Source organism: Pinus tabuliformis, chromosome 5_1 (genome assembly GCF_031772625.1).
Source record: "Pinus tabuliformis cultivar Carrire ecotype Pingquan chromosome 5_1, CPIR1, whole genome shotgun sequence".
Classification (NCBI taxonomy): domain Eukaryota; kingdom Viridiplantae; phylum Streptophyta; class Pinopsida; order Pinales; family Pinaceae; genus Pinus; species Pinus tabuliformis.
In genome coordinates this window covers 166,672,552-166,695,911 of record NC_142305.1, presented here as the reverse complement: position 1 = coordinate 166,695,911, position 23,360 = coordinate 166,672,552, and the positions used below count along the sequence as shown (strand labels likewise).

Here is a 23,360-nt window from a genome sequence, read left to right as displayed (position 1 = left end):
AACATTTTTGGCGCCGTTGCCGGGGATACTTTTTCTCGGTGTTTCAACGACTTTTCATGCATCTTCTCATCTTCTCATCTCTCATTTGAGCTGGCAGATTCAATATTTTGCATCTTTTCATCACGTATCAGCAGTACCTCTTGGGTTTGTTTCTTGTTTGGGTGGCGACTCCATTTTCTTATTTTTTCCCAGACAAGAAGCCTACCACATATCTGTTTGTTGACTGCTTCTCGGATCTTAGAATCAGATTCATTGTTCAAGTGGCGACTCCACTTCTTTCATCTTTTGATTTTCTTGAGCAAAGATCTAGTTCTATCATCCCTTATTGTTCATCATGGATTATTCGTTTAAACCATGTCGTTTTACTCACCGTCTCCATGATTTTCCGGAGGAGGCCCTTCCTGAATTGCCTATTTTTTCAGATGGTGATCCAATCGCTGCTAAAAGGCATATTGACTTGTTTATCCGCTTCATGATCATATATTGCAGACCCCCTCAGTTTCATCATGGTGATATCAAAATGCGTCTATTTGTCCTTTCTTTAGAAGATGATGCTTTGAATTGGTTTAACAATTTTCCTAAGGATTCTTTCTCTTCTTTGGCTGATATTATCAATGCTTTTGAAGATAGATATGGTTATCCAAACAGCTTGCCTTCTTCCTCTAAAATTGTGCAACAGAATGTAAGTAATTTGATAGGAGGTCCAACTGAAAGATCCCAGGACGATTCTTCATGTCAAAATGTGTCATCCACCGAAAATATTGCAGATCAAGTTCATGATAATGAAAAATCAGGGACAAATGACAATGAAAAAGAAGAGCAAAAGCAAATTATATGAGATCTAATGATGCTGGTAAGAAATATGGAAATCAATCAAACTAATTATGTCAATGATGTGAAAACTTTATGCACTCATTTGGAGAAACGTAATAGAGAGATTGAAGTCACGCAAAACCAGCATGCTAAGGAAATTGAGGCCATAAAAACTAATTATGAAACAGAAATTAGAATCATGCAAAGCAGGTTGTCGATCTTAGAGGAAAATATGGTGACCATGAAAGCTGATCATGATAGGGAAATTGACTCTATGCAAAACAAGCTATTAACCATGGATGAGGAAATGACCATCATGACGTTCAACCATAATAATCAAGTGGCTGACATGCAAGCGAACCATAAAGAAGAAATAAATTTTATACAGCATTGCTTAATGAACATAAAGGAAAAGAATGTTAAAGTAATAAAAGACATGCAAGAACACCATGCCAGACAAATCAGTAATATAAAGGTTCAACATTCTAGTCAGATTGATGCCATTAGAATACAAGTTCAAAGGTTTCAGCAATTGGAAGATGAGAGAAACCAGCAAACATCAACAGATCAGGAGCCTTCTCATTTTCTGCAACAAGATTCATCTCATTATTGGGAGGTTGTTGATTCGATTAAAAGACGGTTGATTGAGCGTGATCCAGACAGACTTAAGAATGATAGAGATCAGATGCAAGATGAAGAAAGACATAGCATGCATATCTTACATACTTCATCTGATAGCTTTGAAACAGAAAGTACCAGGTCATCAGTAATTCAACCTGCCAGAAAGAAAAAGCGTAAGAGAAAGAAGATGAGACGAAGATTTGATACATCAGACGGCCGTGAGCAGCTTGATTTTCGGATAGGAAAAAGTCCTACCATATGCAAAATTGGACATGGCACATCCGACAAGCAGCCCACAGATTTGCCTGAAAGCAGGCAAATGCTCAGTATGCACTATATTGAACACATCTGATGCCGTAGGGCATCCTTTGTATCGTATTTCTAACCCTACTCCTTGTTTTTTTTCCGCATTTTCGTTTCTGTTTTAGATAATTAATAAATGAAGAGCTTTTATCTTTATTGTGCTTAACGTATATGTTGATTTTTGGATGGACGCTACTTATTTTGTGTTGTATGGATGCAGATTCTGGATTCTCACATTCCTGCAAGCAGCAACGTGTCCCCAAGTAGAGCCAGATGTTGACCCCTACTGGTCAACTTCCCATGCAGTGCACCCCGTCTTTTCTTGACAAGAAGAAGCAGCACCTGATCAGCATGTCCGTGCCATGCCATCATCAGCAGTTTGATCTTTCTGATTGTAAACCCAGTCTGCATGTATTAACTGTAAATAATCTTAGCAGACATGAAGTCATGTATGTAATTTGCCTAGGTGGACCTAACTTTCTGATGATAATCTACGTCCCGGAAGGTTTTTTGTCTCACCGATCCACGGATCGGCAGAGTTTTCCTTCAAACCTGACCCCAAAGCCGGGATTGATTTTGTCATTAGAACTTTAGGAGAATCCTAGTGTGTTGATCTGCTAGATTATCGTTGTGTCGCAGAGCTGGGTGTTTTGTGAGGGTCTGTATTAAATGGGTTTGTCCCTTAAGGTGTAATTTTGTAAAAGTCATGATGTAATGTGTCCTGAGGGTCGAGAAATGTTTTAAATCCCCTCATGAGTCCTAAGTCCTAGGTCCTAGGTGATGTTTCCGAAGGCTTAGTTTGATGATCCATCTTAAAATAAATTAAAAAATTAAAAAAATGAATAAAAATAATAAAATAATAAAAAATTCAAAAAATGAAGCAAAAAACCCTAACTAATAAAATAATAATATTTTAAGTTAATAAATCGACAGATGAGATCAAGAGATGTCTTGATCCTCATCAACGGTCGAGATCATTTCTACATGGATCACTTGAACTAGCCGTTAGGATCATTTCCTTTATATAGGGTCTTAGGGAGTCATTTGAGATCATCTGATCTGTGAGTCTGTACTGAAAGCTCTCTTGTAATCTGATTTCTGATTAATAAAGAAGACTTTGGGGTCCAAAACTGGCTGGTGTTACTCTCTGGGATTGCTGTGAGATCTTTAATTTTCTGCATATTCAGTTTTCAGCCATTAATCATAGCTTGTTTTTTTGGAGTAGTGTGAGCACAGGTATCTTGTTCACCTGCTAGGGTTTGAGGGCTGCTAGGGTTTCTGAAATAATGGCAGGTATCTCCATTATTTCCTGAGACCTAGCAGCTTTCTCTCTCTCTTTGCTGATGGTTGCTTGAGATGTGCAGGAAAGCATTTTTGAGGGAAATTTTGTGGGCGTTCGGGGAAGTTCTCGGCTGAACCAGCCAACTCCCGCAAGCACTTTCTGTGCAGAGCCCAGCTGATTGTTCCCTGGGTTAATCATTAAGGGTTTATTTTCTGTTTTACATGGAGAGATTTTCTTTATGATTCACAGTGAAGTTCAAATTTTCTGATATTCTAAAAGCATTACTGCAATTATTGTTAAATCTGGCTGTGTAGGGGCCAAAATCTGTACATTAATTAGCTGTTCTAGGGTTTCAAGTTTATTTTTTGGCAGTTTTCATTAGGGTTTCTTCTGAAGATGCGATTAGGGTAATTTTTGAAGGGCTTTACTTTAAAACTTTGCATATATCTGCCGAGATTTTGTTGTCTATCTTTCAGGGTTATAGTATTGCTGTCCTGAGAATAAATGTTTTTGGGAGCTGGCATAAGCGGGAATTGTTTTGTCACCGAGTAAAAGGGACCAGCGCTAAATAGTGGAGCTCTCATCCGCCAATACTCGAAGCTGCCAAGTGTGTTAAGGGGAAAACATATCCATTTCTGCGGCTACCTGTCAGACAAAAGGAAATATATACATATATATCGCTGAAGCAAACGAGGAATTCCAGCGCAGTGGTTTCCAGGAAACCCAATTCGACATTTAAATGGCCATCTGCGTAACTACTTCATGACGTGGATCTGGCAGCATCAAAATTGTTTTTAGAGTTATATGAACTCAGCCGACTCGTACTCCTCACCGCCATTTGCTTTTCAAATACCCGCATGAGATTTTGTCAAAGCGTTCTCGGTCCAGGGAGTTTGGCGTTCGATCTGATACAGCTCCTCTGCTCTCACGGTTTCATCCCGTCACCAAGCTAGCCCGAAATCTCCAATCTGAAATCGGGATCCTCAGCTGCCTTCTTCCGCCGTCGACTGTGCACAAAGTCCGACTATTTGACCTGAAACGCATTCGATTTTACAAGCTGATTGCAAGGTAAATCTTCATGCGAATTTATTCTTCAGACACCAGGTAATTATTTGAGTTTCTTGCGTATAATCGGTGAGTATTAAGTCGATTTCAATTTGCCGTCGCTGAACTGTTAACAATTTTTGTTTAAGCTTCGAGTCCTGGTCATGCTCCTCCCTCCGGCGGCTGAGACGTCATAGTTTCAGCGTTTCTTCTGTTTCTTCTTTTTTGATATATTCGCTTTTATGTAGTTTATGTTTTAACATTTTTTAGATTCGTTTTAGGGTCATTCGTAGGTTAACGTAGATTGTAAATTCGTATAGTTTGTTTTAGATTTTAAATCTTTTGTTTTAGAAGTTTGGTCACGTATTTGTTAGATTTCATAGATTTATAAATAAATAAATAAAAAATCCTAAAAAATATTTATATTTGGTTTGATTTGTAAATGTTAGGATTTATTTTTATTAGATTTTAATTTATTTTTAGTTTAGTTAAAGTTTTGTATAGTTTTGATTTATGATTTACAATAGATTTTAATATTTAGGTTTTAGATTTATGTTTGTATAGTTAATTGTTTAGATTTAGTTTTACCCTTTTTTATTTTTTTTTAGATTTATAAATTTTAATGTAGATTTTTCTTTTGGTTTTTGTTTAATAAAATAAAAAATGAAAAATATATTTTTTTTAGTTAGTTTTATTGATTAGAATTTAGTTTTAGAATTTTAACTTTTTTTTAGATTTTTTAATTTCCATAATATTAAAAAATAAAAAAATAAAAATTGAAAAAGATTAAAAAAAAATTTTGAAAAAAATATTAAAATTTTGGAAAATTATTTTTTGCCAGGTTTCAGTTGCTTCACGTTATATCTTTATTGCTGAGATCTAAAGTTTTCAAGCCGAGATGCAAAATCGATATCTGGTTAATGGTTTATAATTCTCGTGGTATTTTAAAGCATTCATCTTTTCAAATTTTCAGTTGCCGGGTATCGTTTTGGTCATATGATTTAGGTGATGCTAGATGGTTGCTGTTCATGGTCCATGTTTCTTTATCATTTAAAAAAGTAATCATTTAAGCATTGACTCCACAAGGCACTGGTCTGCAATTTATCAAAATCCATCGAGCCCTTTTATCATCGTATCTCGTGCCTCCCAAACCAACTGTTTGGCAGTTGGTCTTCATTATCTCACAGGGTCTACCCCCCTTAGCCGCGGGAGACAGGCTTAAACGGAGGGATCGGGGATCAGAGTGACAGCCCCCGGTCCGAGCGTTGTCGTGCCAATCTGCGCGACAACAGGGCTAACACAGTTAAGAAGTCCTCCAGGGTGTCAGAAAGTCTCAGAGAAAGGTCTCAGATGTTTCTCCCAATGTCTATGTAAAATCTTTATGTAAACGCGATTGTTGCTAAAGATTAATAAAACCCTCCTCTGCTGCACTATTTTTCCCACATTGGGTTTTTCCGGGGACAATTGTCCAAAAATAACTTTGTTAATGTGTCTGATTCTTGTGCATATATTTGTTTCTATATAATGGTGTGACATCTGCAGTAGAATTTATTTTAATATTTACTGAACGGATTTCATAAATAACTCATTGAGAAATAAGTAGGTAAAATAAATCAATTGCTGCAATAATAGAATTTATGTTTAGAAATTTTCATAGAGTCGAGTTGTATCCTGTACAATTTGTTGCTCTGGAATCCAATCTGTCTTACCTTCTTTCAGCTTGAGTGTTTAATAAACACTCTCTTCCCTATGAAGTGGATATCATATCCTTTATCCTTTAACTGCGATACTGAAATCAAGTTCATACCCAATCCTGGCACATGCAGTACATCTGTAGCACTGGTTCTTGCTCTTGATTCCCTTTGAAAATCGATGGTACCTCTCCCTACTAGAGTAGACTTAGTTCAGTTTCCCATCGTAATCTGGAAGTCCAACTGCTCCTCCTTGTAGCTAGAGAAATATTCTCTAACCCCTGTCATATGAGTTGACGCTCTATATATCAGACACCCTATGAAGTTGAGCCTGATAGGCAAGCAAATTCATCCTCCTATCTACAAGATAACTCTAAAGCTCCTTGAATATCAAATCGATCTATGGCCATATTGAAGAATTAAATGTGTGTTATTCCTCTTTCCACCCAACGTTGATTCCGCGACTCCAAATTGCTACAAAACCCTTTGCGTCTATTGAGTTGGGGTAGCATCGTATGTGCTCTAGCCACGAAAATTGGTGGAGAGGCTAAAGCACATGAGATCTCCAAGACCCAGAAATGGTTTGGGCAGATTCTAACCGGTTTGGGAGATATTAAATAATTAATATTTGTAATGGAGTTCCTAAGTCTAAACTTAGGAAAAATAAAATATTAATGGATATTAATATAAAACTTGGTTAGAAGGTTCCAAAAGTCATGGATCAAGCCAAATCTAATCTTAGTCATTGATTAGAGATTTAATCTCGGTCGTTGAAGGACCAATAGGAAAAGTATAAGAACAGGCTTGAGGGTCAATTGGAGAACACACTAAGAGAGACCAGTGAGTACGATTTCTGGAGCGAGATTAGCTGAGAAATTCAAACTAGTGGTTTGCAGAGTAGCAAGAGGCAGCAGGTACGGAACAGAGAGTCAGGATCAGCACTAGAAGACCAGCGCAGAGGTTGGAGAGGCAGACGCAGAGCCTCTCAGGCAGACACAGAGGCAGCAAACTGCGCAATCACTGGAAGCGCATGTGTGGGTGATGCAGAGAGGCCCAGTACTAACGCAGAGAGGCAGGAGCTGACGCAATAGGTCTGGGAGCTGTGTAGAGGCCAATAAACCTGACGTTGAGATCGGAGAAGTGTTGGAGAATTTATTCTCTGTTGGGTAAGCTAGTTTGGCACCTAGTTGTACTGACGAATTGTTGAATAATAAAATCCTCCTCTGTTGCACCGGTTTTCCCGCATTGGGTTTTTCCAGGGACATTTGTCCAAAATATCTGTGTTGATGTGTTGATTCTTGTGCATGTGTTTGTTTCTGTATTATGGTGTGATATCTACAACAAAATTTATTTTAATGTTTACTGAAGGGTTTTCGTAAATAATTTATTGGAAAATAAGTAGGTAAAATAAATCAGTTGTTGCAGCGATAGAATTTTCACATGGTATCAGAGCAAGTAATCAGAGACTGGAAGGGAAAATCAATTATGGGTCGAGACCATGATGCAAAGGCATCTACGTCAGGAGACTCGCACAGATTTTCAGAAAATTGCACAAGAGACAGTAACTTCGATTTCTCTGTGTTCGCTTCCAAGCCGGAAGAAGAAGTGGCTTGTGTGACTAGCTCTGCATCATCAGAGGTATGGTATATAGACAGTGGAGCCTCTCAGCATATGACGGGAATCTGGGAATGTTTTTCAGATTATCAGGAGGAGAGGATGAACTTTCAAATCACCATGGGGAACAAGGCAAAGTGTACTCCAGTAGGGAGGGGTACCATAATTTTTCAAATAGAAATGGGAGAGTGGTTCTGTGCTACCAATGTGCTGCATGTACCAAGATTGGGGATGAATTTACTTTTCGTGTCACAACTTCAAGGCAAAGGCTATGACATTTTCTTCATCAAGGAGAAAGTATACGTCAAACACTCGAGCTGGAAAAAGAAAGTGCAGATCGGGATCAAAAGTAACAAGTTGTACAGACTACAACTAGAATCACCAATGGCACTAATAGGAAGTCATGGAGACAAGGATTTGAATGAACTATGGCACAGAAGAATGCGACATTTGTGCCATGGGGCTCTGAGAATTCTCAGAAACACTATAACAGGGGTTCCGGATCTTAGTACGGAATGAGATGATGTATGCAGAGGATGTGCTCTGGGAAAGTATGCCAAAGCAGCATTTCCTAGAAGTAAGAACAGGGCTAAGAGTGTACTTGGATTAATACACTCAGATATCTGTGGACCTATGTCCACTACATCTCTTAGTGGTGCCGAGTACTTCCTCACCTTCATGGATGACCACTCAAGGAAAGCTTGGATTTATTTTCTGAAAACCAAGGACAAGGTTTTCTGTCGATTCAAAGAGTTCAAGGCTCTGGTGCAGAATTTGACTGGGAAGAAAATAAAAGTTTTGCGCTCAGATAATGGTGGAGAGTATGTCGATAAGGAGTTCACAGATTTTTGCACTAAGGAGGGCATCAGAAGAGAGTGGACAGCTCGTTATAATCCGGAGCAGAATGGAGTAGCAGAAAGGAAGGACAGGACGATTGTAGAAGCAGCTAGGGCCATGATGTATGATCAGGATATGCCAAAATTCCTGTGGGCTGAAGCATGCAACACAGCAATCTATGTTCAGAATAGAACTCCTCATCAGGCATTAGGCAAGACTACTCCAGAGAAATTCTTCACATGGAAGACACCTGAAGTCAGTGATTTCAGGAAATTTGGGAGCTTAGCATATTGCCGCATACTCGAGGTGAAGAGGAAGACGCTGGATCAAACTGCTAAGAAAGGATATCTAGTGGGATATAGCGAGAACGCTAAGGCATACATAATCTATCTTCCAAGGAGCAGGAAGGTAGTAGTCTGACGAGATGTGAAGTTCATGGAGGAGAGGGCTTTCAGAAAATCTCAAGAAACGCCTTCCAAGGAGTAGTGAAAAGAGGAGTCATTGGTCAAACCTCTTCAACCAACGGAAGTAAAGAATTCTTCCTCAGATCAGGAAGAATCACGGGATGAGGAGGAGTTAACAGAAGCACTTGCTGGCAGAGGAAGAACAAGCAGGGAACTTTGTCAAATTCTGTGAGATGCAGAGGACTTCATCTGTGCGCCAAGGAACAATAAGAGGGAGCGAAAACAACCAGATAGATATCAGGCATTAGTAGCTCGGGATGGGGAGCCTACCAATTTTCAGGAGACATCTCAACATCAGGTTTGGCTGGATGTGATGGTAGAGTACAACTCCATAACGGTGAACGATGCTAGGAAGGTAGTGCCAAGGCCTCAAGACAAATCAGTCGTAGGTTCGAGATGGATCTACAAGATCAAATACACTGCAGACGGCAGTGTTGAGAAATACAAAGCCAAGTTTGTGGCTAAGGGGTATGCTCAGAAGGAAGGAATTGACTACGAAGAGACCTTCGCCCCAGTAGGCAGGTATACATCTATTAGAACCATGATATCTCTTGCAACACAGATGGGGTGGGCGATTCATCAGATGGATGTCAAGACGGCATTTCTGAATGGGGTGATAGAAGAAGAGGTATACATTGAACAACTAGAGGGCTTTGAGACACATGAGAAGAAGTCTCATGTATGTAGATTGAAGAAAGCCTTGCATGGGTTGAAACAGGCACCTGGAGCATGTTATGGTCGAATCGATGACTACTTGCAAAAGATTGGATTTGTCAAGAGTGACGTAGATCCAAATCTCTACTATCTGGTTATAGAGAATGAGCCTCTAATCTTAGTATTGTATGTGGATGATCTCTTCCTAACAGGATCATCCATGCTCATCGGGGACTGCAAGAAGAATCTAGCCACGAAATTCGATATGAGGGATTTGGGACGAATGCATTACTTCTTGGGGTTGGAAGTTTGGCAGCAAAAGGGGGAGATCTTCCTTAGGCAAGGGAGATATGCTACAAAAATCCTGAAGAGATTCAGGATGGAGGACTGTAGACCCATGGCTACTCCAATGATCACCAACTGGAAGAAGATTGATGCATCAGAAGACAAAGATGTTGATCCCACCTTAAACAGACAACTCATAGGGAACCTGATTTATCTGGTTAATAACAAACCAAACATTTGTTACACTGTCAACACCCTCAGTCAATTCATGGTGGAACCAAAGAGGGCGCAATGGGCAAGAGCCAAACATGTTCTCAGATATATACGGGGAACAGTGGATTATGGACTCTTGTACACCAGGAGTAAGGATATCAGATTGAGTGGATTTACTGATGCAGATTGAGCGGGAAGTTCAGTGGATCGGAAAAGTACCTCTGGGTATTGTTTCAACATTGGATCAGGAATGACCTCTTGGTGCAATAGGAAACAGAAATCCGTGGCTGTGAGCTCAGCATAGGCAAAATATATGGTCGCAAGAATAGCTTCATGCGAGGCCATATGGCTTAGAAAACTGCTTGCGAACCTATTTAGAAGAAAGATGGAGGTGACCAGGATCATGTGTGATAATCAGAGTTGCATCAAGCTCTCTGAGAATCCATTATTTCACGATCGGTCAAAGCATATTGATATCTGGTGTCACTTTGTCAAAGACTGTGTCCAACAAGGAGTTGTACAGTTGAGCTACACTCCTACAGGAGAACAGGTGGCAAACATCCTAACCAAGGACCTTGGAAGAACCAAGTTTGATTATTTCAAGGAAAAGATGGGGATGATAAAGAATCCATTTCAGTAGCAAAAATGGGTATGATGTTGCAGTGCAGTAGCACTCAGTAGTAGCAGTATGCAACATGATGAGAAGGAGTTTGCAGTGTTGGGAAAAAGGACCATCAGCAACACGGATGCAAAGGGAGTTGTAGTACAGATGTAGCAGTGGCAGTGATAGAGCCATGGGCAGTGGGCTGCAGTACAGGATGCAGCAGTGCAGAGGATGTTGGGCAGGGAGGCTTAGCATCAGCACAGGGACCAATGTCGTATGATCAAAGTAATCCTCAGTGTGGAGTATAACTAGAGCACAGTCCTCACTAAGAGGGAGTGTTGATTTGGGGTAACATCGGATGTACTCTAGCATTGGTGGAGAGGCTAGAGCACATGAGATCTCCAAGACCCAAAAATGGTTTGGGCAGATTCTAACCGGTTTGGGAGATATTAAAATAATTAATATTTTTAATGGAGTTCCTAAGTCTAAACTTAGGAAAAATAAAATATTAATCGATATTAATATAGAATTGGGTTAGAAGGTTCCAAAAATCATGGATCAAGCCAAATCTAATCTTAGTCGTTGATTAGAGATTTAATCTCGGTCGTTGCAGGACCAATAGGAAAAGTATAAGAAGCTTGAGGGTCAGTTGGAGAACACATTGAGGGAGACCAGTCAGTTTGATTTCTAGAGCGGGGTTCGCTGAGAAATTTGAACTAGTGTTCTAGAGAGCAGCAGGAGGCAGCGGGTATGGAACAGAGAGTAAGGATCAGCACTAGAAGACCAACGCAGAGGTTGTAAGGCAGACGCAGAGCCTCTCAGGAAGATGCATAGGCAGTTGACTGCGTAGTCACTAGAAGGGCCTGCGTGGGTGACGCAAAGAGGCTCAGTGTTGACGCAGAGAGGCAGCAGTTGACACAGTAGGTCTGGGAGCTATGTAGAGGCCAGTAAGCGTGACGCTAAGATCGAAGAAGTGATGGAGAATTTGTTCTCTGTTGGGTAAGGCAATTTGGGACCTAGTTGTACTGAAGAATTGCTAAATAATAAAATCCTCCTCTGCTGCACCGTTTTCCCGCATTGGGTTTTTTCGAGGACATTTGTCCAACATATCTGTGTTGATGTGTTGATTCTTGTGCATGTGTTTGTTTCTGTATTATGGTGTGATATCTGCAGCAAAATTTATTTTAATGTTCACTGAAGGGTTTTCATAAATAACTTATTGGCCAATAAGTAGGTAAAATAAATCAGTTGTTGTAGTGATAGAATTTTCACAGCATCCAAGAACGGAATTTGTTCAGCGAAATTTTGATCTGCTTTACTAGAACAGCGAATTTTTCCTCTGAATTTGGTCGATTTCTACTATCACTTCTGAGCTTCCTGCCTGATCATAATTTCTCTGATACCATGCGAAAATTTCATCTATTGCAGCAACTGGAAATTAATCTCCTAACTGCAAACTTTATTGTGCAGTTTATTTGCTACAGCAAACAATGAATAAAATCACAACTGCAATTTTCACCAAAAAAACAATGCGAAAAATAAAAGATTGGAAATTGAGAAATTCTAGCACGCACACAAGAATTTTGACATTATTATTTTTGGACAATTTTCCCTGGAAAAACCCAACTTGGGAAAACCAGTGCAACAGATGAGGGATTTATTATTATTCTTCAGCAGCAATTCTTAGTACAATAATTTAGATGCTCTATTGGCAATCTAATCTGAGGAAAATACTGGCAAAATTATGGTCAGAATTTTTTGTCACCCCACAGCTAATTTCTAACACTGAAACTACCTCCCTAGCCACACGCTAAGCCTTCTATGTCACCCTCTGCATAGTCCTTGCGCAAAACCTCTGGGAAATTTGGCCTTCCTCTCACTGCCTCTTCCCGGGACTGGAATACTTCCACCCAGAATGTTGCTACTCACCCTCTGGCTCTATCTTCCTAGTTGAATCTTTGCCTATGAGAAAATTGAACAGCCTGGGCAACTGAGTATCTGCACTGTTGTATTCTCTATCACCACATTAACTCCAACAACCAAGATTAAATCTTAATCAATGGATCAGATCATTTTTGGATCGATCTGTGTGAATTTCAAGATGATTCTCACCTTATCTCAATTAATATTGATTAATTAACCATATTCCCTAAGTTTAGACTTAGGAAATATTTAAAAGTCATCTAATAATCTAATTGAGACACTTTTAGGTGGAATTCCCATAAACGATTTATGGGTTTTGGAGATCTCATGTGTTCTAGCCTCTCCACCAAATTTCGTGGCTAGAACACATCCGATGCTACAAAAAATAACACTTCAACCATCTCGACATGTTACATTTCTTTGTCACAGTATCATCATCCTTTTAATGAATTCCATACAAGGTGGAATTCTCAACGAGACACTTGCTTCTTCCAAGAGAGGTGAGCCTTCTAATGAAGATTCCAACAGAGGATCTAAATTATCCTCATCCGGCAGAAGCTCCTTTATGATGATGATCTATGTTGCCAGGAAACGTGGGTGCGGGGACGGGGACGGCATTTTTGGAAACAGGGTGCGTGGGTTCGTCGGGTAATATAATAATATTAAATTTTAATAATTATATTTTATAAATTTATAATTTATAATTAATAATATATGTGAAATTTGATATGGGTATATTGATATGGCAGCGATTTCCCACATTCTAAAAAATTAGATATAGATGTGGGTATATTCTTGCATGATGCTTATTCTTCCTAAATTTAAGTTGTGATTTTGTTTGCTGTATTTATTATTAAATCCATTTATGAAATCAAACTTTATTGAATACGTTTGCCTGGGAACATTTGCAAATACTGTGATCTGTGGCATTGGTAGATGTTGTCTAATAAACTATCTACAGCCCAAAACTGAAACATATAAGGCTGCAAATAATGTGACTTGAAGGGTGTGCATCAGCCACTTAGATATCTCTATTCAGTCCTGGTATTCCTGGTTAATTTGGGATCTCTCCTTAGTTCAGTTTTTTTACAGTAAGCCAGTAGCCATTGAGTCAGGTGTTCACCAAGAGAAGTATCAGTAAAATATAGGAGGCCATGGAAATATTTCATGAAATGAATTGAAACTATCTTCTTTACTACTTCGATTTGCAGATTAATAGGATTGAATATGTGCATTCAAAGAGTTTCCTTCATCGAGATATTAAGCCTGAAAATTTCCTTATGGGCTTAGCCGCAGAGCAAATCTGGCGATTTATGTTGTAAATTTGATCTATTGAATAATTTTATATAGTTGTGTAAAATGTTTTACCGCGGAATTTGGAAGTTCTACTTCTATTTCCCCTCTCGAGTAAAACAAATCAAATACGTTATAAAAAATATATCATCTGCCTTTCAAAGATTCTACCATAGAAAAAGAGTCTGTTTGCATGTTTTAGAAAACCCCATACTGAAAACAGAAAACACGGGCCTAGACTCTACAAATAACTTGTAAATACCGTCCACTGCCGTTGAAGCTGCACGGTCCACTGCCCACTGCCGCCGGAAGCTACCTACGGTCCACGCTGAAGCTGCCCACGGTCCACGCTGAAGCTGCCCACTGCTGCGAAACTGGTATGTCGCGGTGCTCTGCCGCCAAGAACAATGAGTATAGTGTATCACGGTATCTGACTAAGTCTATCAGATATTTGATATTTCATATATGATATTTGCCTTTAAGATTTAGGGTGTTTTAACATATTTTTTAAATTTCATTGTTTCAATAATAAAAAGTTATTTTTTTTATTGAAGAACCCATTAGTTTTTTAATGAAGAACCCAAAGGACCCCGAAGAACCCAACTTGAAGAACCCGAAGAACCTGAAGAACCCGAAGAACCTGAAGAACCCAAGAACCCAAGCACCCGAAGAACCCAAGAACCCGTCAAAGGCTAAGAACCCAAATTTTTTTTTTGAAGAACCCGGTTCTTCTGGGTGCGTCTGAGAAGAACCCGTACCCGAATCCGGGACTTGGGTGCGGGAACCCAGGACGAGTTCGAGAACCCCACCCCAGGGTGCGGGTACCCGTGCAACACAGATGATGATGTATGATGAATTCCTTCTATCATGCTAGATGACCTTCTTTTAACCATATACACTACACGTTACTGAGAGCTATTCCTTTATATGATGACTGCTACATCTATGTAGATTTCTACTACAACCATTCTTTCAAGCTTTTCTAATGATAATCTCTTGCTTTAACAAAATGCTACTATGATGCCATCTCCTGAAATGATGCATTATGTCATGCTTCTAATGTTTCCTACCATGAATTCTATACTTTACAAAAACTGAAAAGAACTTGGTGGAAGAGATTATCTCAATCATAGCAGAGATCTTTTACTTCCTCTTCCTTTGGCTTCTTCTTTTCAACTTTTTCCACTTCTTCAATGATATGGGCTTCTTCCCTTCCTCTTTTGTTGTTGTCCTTCTTGAGCTTTGGACAATCTCTCTTGTAGTGCCCATATTCTTGATAGCTATAGCATTTGGATTTTCGACATATTCTTCTTTTTCTGAGGAAAAAACATTCCAAACTTTTCTTTTCTCTTGGCCATAGCATCAAATGCTTGTGCTTGCTCACTTGATCCCACATCACTTTTTTCCTTCAGTCTGGTTTCTTCAATGTTGCATAATGACCAAAGTTCATTGAATGGGGTAGCTTCCTTCTTTCCATAGATGCTTGATGTAAAGTTGCCCCACTGCATTGAGCATTATGGTGGTCATTTCCTTATCAAACATTATTTCTCCCAACTCTTGTAGTTGGTATCTAATTCCTAACACCCTCATAAAGTATGAGGCTATTCCTTCTTTTGATATCTTCATCTTGTAGAGTTCTTGTTTTAATGAGATCACTTCTCTTGTAGTACTTACAGAGAATAATTCTACAAGTTTGTCATATATTTCTTTTCATGTCTCCAACTTTGATACGTAGGGTATGAGGGGATCTTTAATGGATTCTATGAGAATCCTTTGAGCCCTTACTTCCCCTTTCATGTACTTTTCTAGAGTTTGACCTTCTTCCTTTGAAAGTGTTGACCACTACGTGTCAATGACCCATAGCAGTACACCCCCTTTTTTCACAAAAGAGATAACGCCTAATCGATGTGTTCGTGTTGTCCAGCGACCATCATCAGCTTGACTTCCAAGATGTTATGTAAACCCATCCTGCATATATATAATGTAAATAATCTCAACAGACCTGTGTCATGTATGTAACGACCTAGATAAACCTATCTTTCTAGTGATGATCTCCATTCTAGGAGGCTTTTCGTCTCACTGATTCATCTTCAGCTGATCGACATAGTTTTTCCCTTCAGCCTTACCCCAAAGCTAGAATGGATTTCGTTGCTACGATCTTAGGAGAGTCCTAGTGTTCTAGATCGAGTCTATGTAAAAGTAATTTGGGAATAATCCTAATTATTTAGTTAGGTAATTTTATTACAAATTACTTGGTCTGCTGGATTATATTTTTGACGCAGAAATGGGTAGAAAATAAAAAATAAAAATAACAAGTTTCATTTTTATGTGACTTTGAAATTTCTAAAGGAATTAAATCAAAAGAGGACTTGCGCTTTCACATTTAAAAAATTAAGTTTTTATGTGGCCTATGGCCCATTAAAAAAATTTAATTTAATAAAGCGTTTTGATTTTTATTTTTGTCACATATAAAAAAAAATTACATTTGCCACATTCTCTCATAAAACTTGGTATATAAAAACAAATTGCCTAAAGAAAACATTAAAAAAATTTTAATCTAAGGTTCATGCTTGGGTTTTCTTATGCTAAGGGTTTTGACTTTCAAAATTTTGAAAAGGAAGATTTTTGTGGTATTAATTTCTCTATAGTCAAGCACGTTTAATGATCTTTTAACTCATTTCTAAAAATTGACTATAGGAGAAGGACAATTTTTTTCTAGATTTGGGTCACTAAAGAAAAATCATTTTAATTCTAGGATTTTGAATTGCTTAGCATTTGAATTTCATGGTTCTTCAAGATATTTATATCTTTCGAAATTTAATTGCTAGAATATTTTGTAGCTATTGAGATTGATCGTGATATTAATTGCTTGAATTATTTGATGTTCATTGCATGTCAAATACTTTTGCGAATATTTTGAATAATTATCAAAGTACTCTATCATAGAATTGTGATAAATTAAATATCTTTTGGTTCTTAAGCTGAGTATTTTTGTTGGCATTGATATTAGATTGTAAAGAAGTTTTTTTTGTTCTCTTTGAGCTATAATTGTATCAAAAAAGATTTGAAGTAAGCTTGTGGTTTAATTGTGATGTTTTAAAGGGTTTATCTTTAAGTCTTCATCTAGTAAAGTGAACATTTCATTTTGGTGATTAAGGGCTTTTGCGATACAAGTGTTTCTAATCCTCGAGTCTAACTTCATCTCATCATATCATGCATTTGCATATTAAGTTAGTTTTGCATAATTAAAATTTACTTCCAAGCATAAGCTTGGTTGATAGAGAGATAGGTACCCATCCATCTTTGCTTGAGTAGCTTGCTTTTAATAGTACCTAAAACGGTGACCTTGCATTTGTCAGAGCCATAGCTCTTTGCAGCGCCAGAGGCACTGGGTATGTTAGATTTTCAGGAGAGGTATCATTAATCACATGTTAGTGTGATTCACCTTATATTCTCTCTACCAATTACTATGAAATCAAGCACAACATAGAAAGAATTGAAGGGTCTAAATTTAGATAGGAATTTAACTAAAATTAAACAAGATTCTTGCATCTCACATTAGTTTTAGGATCTGCATTTCATATAAGATAGTCATTCATCTAAGCAGTAGTTGCTAATCGATTACTTGGTCTTAATTTCCCTAGCAAGATCGTTGACTCCATAAGGCACTGGTATCAATCATTTAAATTTAAACAAATCCTATAAGTCTTGCTAAATTTTAATCTAGTATTTGGTTACTTCACTATGTCTCCCAAACTGGTTGGTTCCCAACTAGTTTTCCTTCATTCCGTTTCCGTAGGGTCTACCCCCCTTAGCTTGTTGTAGGGAGACAACTTAAACGGAGAGATTGGGGATCAAAGTGACAGCCCTCGATCTGAGTCGTTGTCATGGTGCCTAGACACTTTGTGCGACAACAAGAGGTTTAGTGATTGAGCCCTTAACATGTTCCATGACTTCATTTTCTATGAGGATCAAATCTTTCCTCTTCTTCCATGTAAGAAAGTTTGATGACCCAACCAACTTGTTGCTTTCCTTGCAAAAAGACATTTTGATAGATTCAAATGTGGACATAAAGATACTTACTTGTGAAGATACTCCTTGATGACAATATCTTCAACCTGCTGCCTTCTTGATTTTGATGATGATATTGATAGTGGAAGATGTCTTCTTGATGAAGATTTCTTCTTTCAAAAGTGATCCTTGACTCAAAAGAGAGGGAGATCACCATCATTCTTATATGATGATGACAATGCTTCTTCCTATCTCTCTAGTATGAAAATACTTTTAGATGCTTCAATGTGTAGTTCTTCTATGGATGAGCTAGGGTTTTGAGGTCTTCTTAGTCAACACGTGGTCAAACTTACAACTTCAAATTTCAGCCCTTCATTAGAATTTTGGCTTGTTGTTGCAGGACTGCAATTTCGGCTTCTGTTGCTGCAGAAATCGTAGATCATACGTATGACTAGAAGATGGATAGATTTGTCTCCTTTCCTCTTTGCTTGAGATGGAATCTTCTTCTTATTAATTCGGCTTGCAAGGGAGACTTCTTTTTACCCAAAACTTTGGCTCTCTTGCAGTAAACTTATACTTCAGAATTTATTGTTGCAAGATGATGCCCTAATCTTCGCCCCTGTGGAGGAATATAGCCCAAAAACGAATTTAAGATGCTTTGCTTCTCCTTCTTCTTTCAGCGCTAAGTATTAGGCTTCTTTTTCTCTCTTGATCGAACTTCTTGATGCTTCTTAAATGCTTTTCTAGTGCTTTAGCCCTTGAGTGTCCTTATTTAAGTTTCCTTTCCTTGTCTTGTCACCTTAGCTTTGATTCCATGTTGATAAATCTAGGGGCAGCTAGATTAGGTAATTTCTCTTATTTTGATAATTGCTTGTGATGTAATTTTACTGAAATTTATTAGCTTCTTCTTTTACTTGATTATTATAGTGTTCTTTATCATCAAACAACAACCAAACAATAAAGTCAATGAGCCAATAGGACACAAGGTGTAGGCGATCATCTAGGGCCAAAACCTCTCCAACTGAGAGGAAAACCCACAAGAATTCTTCTCTTCTTATAGAACTTCAATTGACAAATTCCAAGATCTATGACCCTTGACCAAGACCAAGTCAAACCTTGCTTCCAACGACTTCTGCAATTTCAACTTACCCAAAAGATTTTTCTGGAATTTCGACCTGCCTAGCAAATTCTTCTGCAACTTCGACCTGCGCAGCAAACTCTTTTGCAACTTTGACCTACCCAGCAAACTCTTCTGCAACTTCAGCCTGCCTAGCAAATTCTTTTGTCCAACAAATTCTTCTGCCCAACAAATTCTTTTACCTAGTAAATGTAGAAACCCTAACACGAGAGAGAAAGAAAAAGGCCCAAAAACTTCGATCTAGTTCTTCTCCTTCTTTTTCGTCCTTTTCCAGCTTCTATTTTGAGAATATTGAACTTGCTTGAATGAGTCTCCAAATGAGGTTGAGTTCCTTCTTATTTATAGGCTTCTGAGGGGTACGAATTGCTACCTTTACGCTGACTTAATCTTTGCATTATGAAGAGGTCTTGGAGGGTCTTTTGACTCTATTTTGACTCAAATAAATTCATTTTACAATATGTAACATGCCCAAATGGGTCTTCAGTACATGATACTGACTCAATTGGCTTGTAGACTAAATAAAAAGCCCTAGAATCACTCAATGTGTGCTTGACCTAAAAATAAATTTCTCTTGAGCATGAAGCCCAAGCCTCAAGAACAACAAAAATAAATTTATTTTTCTCTTTTCATTAAATACGTAAAATCATGATTACATATGTCATTATGAAGACCGAAGCTAGTTACATATTTCAATAGGGACTACCCCCCATAGCCTGCTTTTAGGAGACAGATTAAATGGAGTGGGAAGGGATCAGAGTGACAACCCCCACCCTAAGCATTGCGTCTTAAGTGTACACTTCTTGCAAGTTGCAACAATAGGAAGCATTTAGTGTGTCTATTTATTTCATTCAGCTATGTTCTTAGTTCTTTACTTGTTATTGATAGTGTAGTTGTAGGGGCTGTTTGGGCACTCCCATTTCATATTTATACTGGATGTATTATTTTAGTAAATTAGCCTACTTTTGGTGGTAATAAGAAATTAATAAATTTATCTTGTCTTATTCTCAATACGTAATATGTGTTAAGTGACCCCAATGTCGTATGAACTTGAAAAAAATAAAAATATAGATCAAGATATCCTTGGGTAGGGTGATATCGATCAGCCATAGAGCACTTTAAATAGCTCATAATTTTGTCCAGATATAATCTGAATGAGTTCGGATAACTTCATATTAACTACTATGGCATGGTCAACACAAATTAGATAGTATCATGTATACTTCAAATTAATGTACCAGAACCAGAACGACATCTTAACAAAGTTTAAATCCATCAAACTAAAAATTGAGAGACAAGTTACCAGTTTAATATCTTCATGGGGTATCAGGAGAGAAAACAGGCTTGCATAATGCATTTATTAATAATTATTGCACATATGAATGTTAATAGTAAAACGTTTCAAAATCTATGCATGCTGACTATATACTCTCTCCTCCTTAGACACTTATTTTATATTATAAATGCATGTATGTATTTTTCCACCTTTTATGTTATGTCTATACTTCAAACTTACATGAGCACACACAGTCCTAATGCTGCTCCTAACAAGAGCAGAATATGTCCATTCCTAGGCCTACATAGCTGGGCTTAGTCCATGACAACGCATGTAGTTATTTGTAGTTATTTTTACACACATTAATATACTTTAGTCTACTTTTATATTTATCTTTTATAATTTCGTACAATAATACATAGTAATATACACCTTATATTTATTAACTTTTGGAGACACATCTGGCAATTCCACACTGATTGTACCCCATATGCTAACATACATTTCAGTCCAATTGACCACTTCTGGGAACTTGGGGATATCAAAAACCTTTCAATTTCAATTCGAAGGAATCAAGTAAACAAAGGAGGGGATCAAGTAAGCATCCTTCATACCATATCAACAATGCTGCAGCTAATGCCTCCACACATGATAGCTCACATGGTCGACCATAGTTCACTGGATTTGCAGCTACAAGCCATGGTACTGAGGCAGAAACAAAATATTTTGTAAAAAGCAGTAAAGAAGATCAAATTGTCAACAATATAACTGCATTCATTGCTACACCACAGATAGCTTCTACCTATAAAACAAATATTATTCACAGAATGTCTACTGTAATTATTCGCACTCCAGAAGGAACATGCAAGGTAAGTAAAGTGGAGTATGCAGCTGAAAAATGTTATAGACCTACTATTTAATGTGAACAATCTTAAAGAAATGGCAAATCAAAATGACAAAACGTATTTATACAAAGTAAAAAAATGAGTATGCATAATAATTCATATCGACAATACATTATTGCAGAAATTCTAGCAAATTATTTCAAGACATTTACTTTTCGCGAGTTTTAGGACCCATAAGAATGATATCATCACAATATGAAGGGGATGGAAACTCTTGCAAGATGCAAAACCTGTGTACTGTATGGTAGAGAACATACTCACCCCTAGGATTTGCTCGTACATCCAATATTCCCTGCTGACCATTAGTCCTTGACGTTGGAGAAATGGGAGGTTTGTACGTTAAATTAGATTTCTCCTTTTCTTAGATAATTACTTGTGAATCTGTTGGCATTATCTTATTATGTTTCTCTTCTTCATCAAGCAATAACCAAATGTAAAATATGAAGATCACAAGAACATAGAAAACACAAAATATAGGCTCCAAGCTGGGGCAAAACCCCTCCAAGGGGAAAACCCAGAAAATCTCTTCTTATATAATCAAATCAAAGTGAGAAGAGCAAGACCCAAGACCAGAATCCAATGTCCCACAAGCACCAAGTCAACCCTCCATTCTGTCTACTAGATGTCATAATTATATTCATCAAAGAATCAACAACTCAGAAATCTTGTCTTCATACAGCTTCTTCCTTCTTCAATAGCCCTAGAGAAATTCACATCCCTTTCCACAAGAAGTTTGCATTATACCACAGGTTAAACTCACATCTAGCCTCAGTAAACTTGCTTGTCTTGACACAGAATCGCAGAAAGTCTTGTCCAAAATGGAGGAGCGTGCTAGCCAACATATAGTAGTTTGTGTGCGAAAAAGTTGCGTCCTTTGGGTAGGCCGACTCAATGTTTTAAAACTCCGACTCGACCGAGGGTCGGCTCCGACTCCGACTCCGAGTCGGTATCGACTTGGCCGACTCAATTTCAATGACTCGTTCATTGTAAAAAATACATTTAATATTTATTTTTTTTATAAAAAAACATAATTTTAAAGATTTTCATTCATGTTTCTAAACACACAACATTAGAATATAGATAGAAGACAACATATGATCAAACTAGGCTCATGTATATATCCATTATATCAAATGGCACTGAGTGCATTGTCCAATACATACATGATGATGATATAGAGATCAAAACAAAAACACATAACCAAGGAAGCTAGAAATGGCCTCTACAACAAAAGTAAATTGTGACCAGTACTACTGGCTACTGCTAGAGGAGTCAAGATCATCTGGATCAACCTCTGGAGCAAAGAGAACAAGAGAGAGTTTAACATTGGGTCGAATCTCAAGAGGTTGAGCTTAAGCTTTGGAGGAGGCTTGAATCTTAAGGCGCAGTTTTATGAACTTAAGCACCCAGGTCGAATTGTTTTCTGAGATATAGGCAGTGTATAGGCATCACTTTTCTCACCCAACAGTTAGCCAACAAGAGGCCGAGAATCTCGCACCTCAACAACACAATTCTCGGGCCAGTTTGAGCATGCGACAGCGTGATTTTCAGGAGGCTTCAGTGAGTTTTCTATGGTAGAAAAGCCTGCTACAGGAGTTCTAATTCTAGTGGAGAAATATATGTCAGAGTTCCGAAGTGTTGATTGTTCCTTGCATTAAATTCCCTGTACAATATAAGCTAAAAGGAGGTTGTATTTTTCACTGGATGAGAGAGACTATGTGAAGAGGTCGACTCGCCCTGTGAACCGGTTCGGTCGGCCGGGTTATTACTGAGCCAGCCGAGTTGTTTAACTAGTTCGGTCGGCCGGGTTATTACCAAGCCGGCCGGCTTGGTAATAACCCTGCCAACCGAACCGGTTCACAAGCCGAGTCAACCTGGTGAGGCCTTGACTCTGACCAACTCGGTCGAGTCGGTTCCGAGCCGGCCGAATCTTAAAACACTGGGCCGACTTGATCATCTAAAGGGATTACCTGGTCTTTTAGGCACATATTTGACTCTTTCAATTTAAAAAATAAAATGTTTCCTCTTCTTTTTAGATAGTCCAAATGGGACTATGACTCAAAATATTTTTTCTTTTGACTAGACAAACCTAGGGGAATGAAATGCATGCCTTGTCTAGAATAATAATAATAATTTTTCTTTCTCTTTTCTTTTTGCTTTTTACAAAATATATATCGATACAAATACAATGTCAATTATGAAGACTGAACCTAGTTACATTTTCCAACACTCCTTCTTAACTAGGGTGGTATTCATAATGACTCAACAGGTCTATCTCATGTTGAAATATTCTCATAAGAAGGGATCTGGATTGATAAGCATCAATAATGATAGTATCATCATAGCCAACATTGTCATATTACCAAGGCCTTGACAGGTACACTATCTCTCC

At 38.1% G+C, this 23,360-nt stretch overlaps 1 protein-coding gene across 3 annotated transcripts in view; it reads right to left on the bottom strand.

Annotated features, from left to right (window-relative positions):
• The window catches only part of LOC149163950 (uncharacterized), a 419,565-nt gene that overhangs the window by 53,766 nt on the left and 342,439 nt on the right, over nucleotides 1–23,360 (bottom strand). For all 3 annotated transcript variants that reach the window (XM_089431916.1, XM_089431914.1, XM_089431915.1), the window contains exon 8: nucleotides 20,678–20,768. In XM_089431916.1, the coding sequence (XP_089288042.1) occupies nucleotides 20,678–20,768 (91 nt within the window). The remainder of the gene's footprint in view (nucleotides 1–20,677; nucleotides 20,769–23,360) is intronic.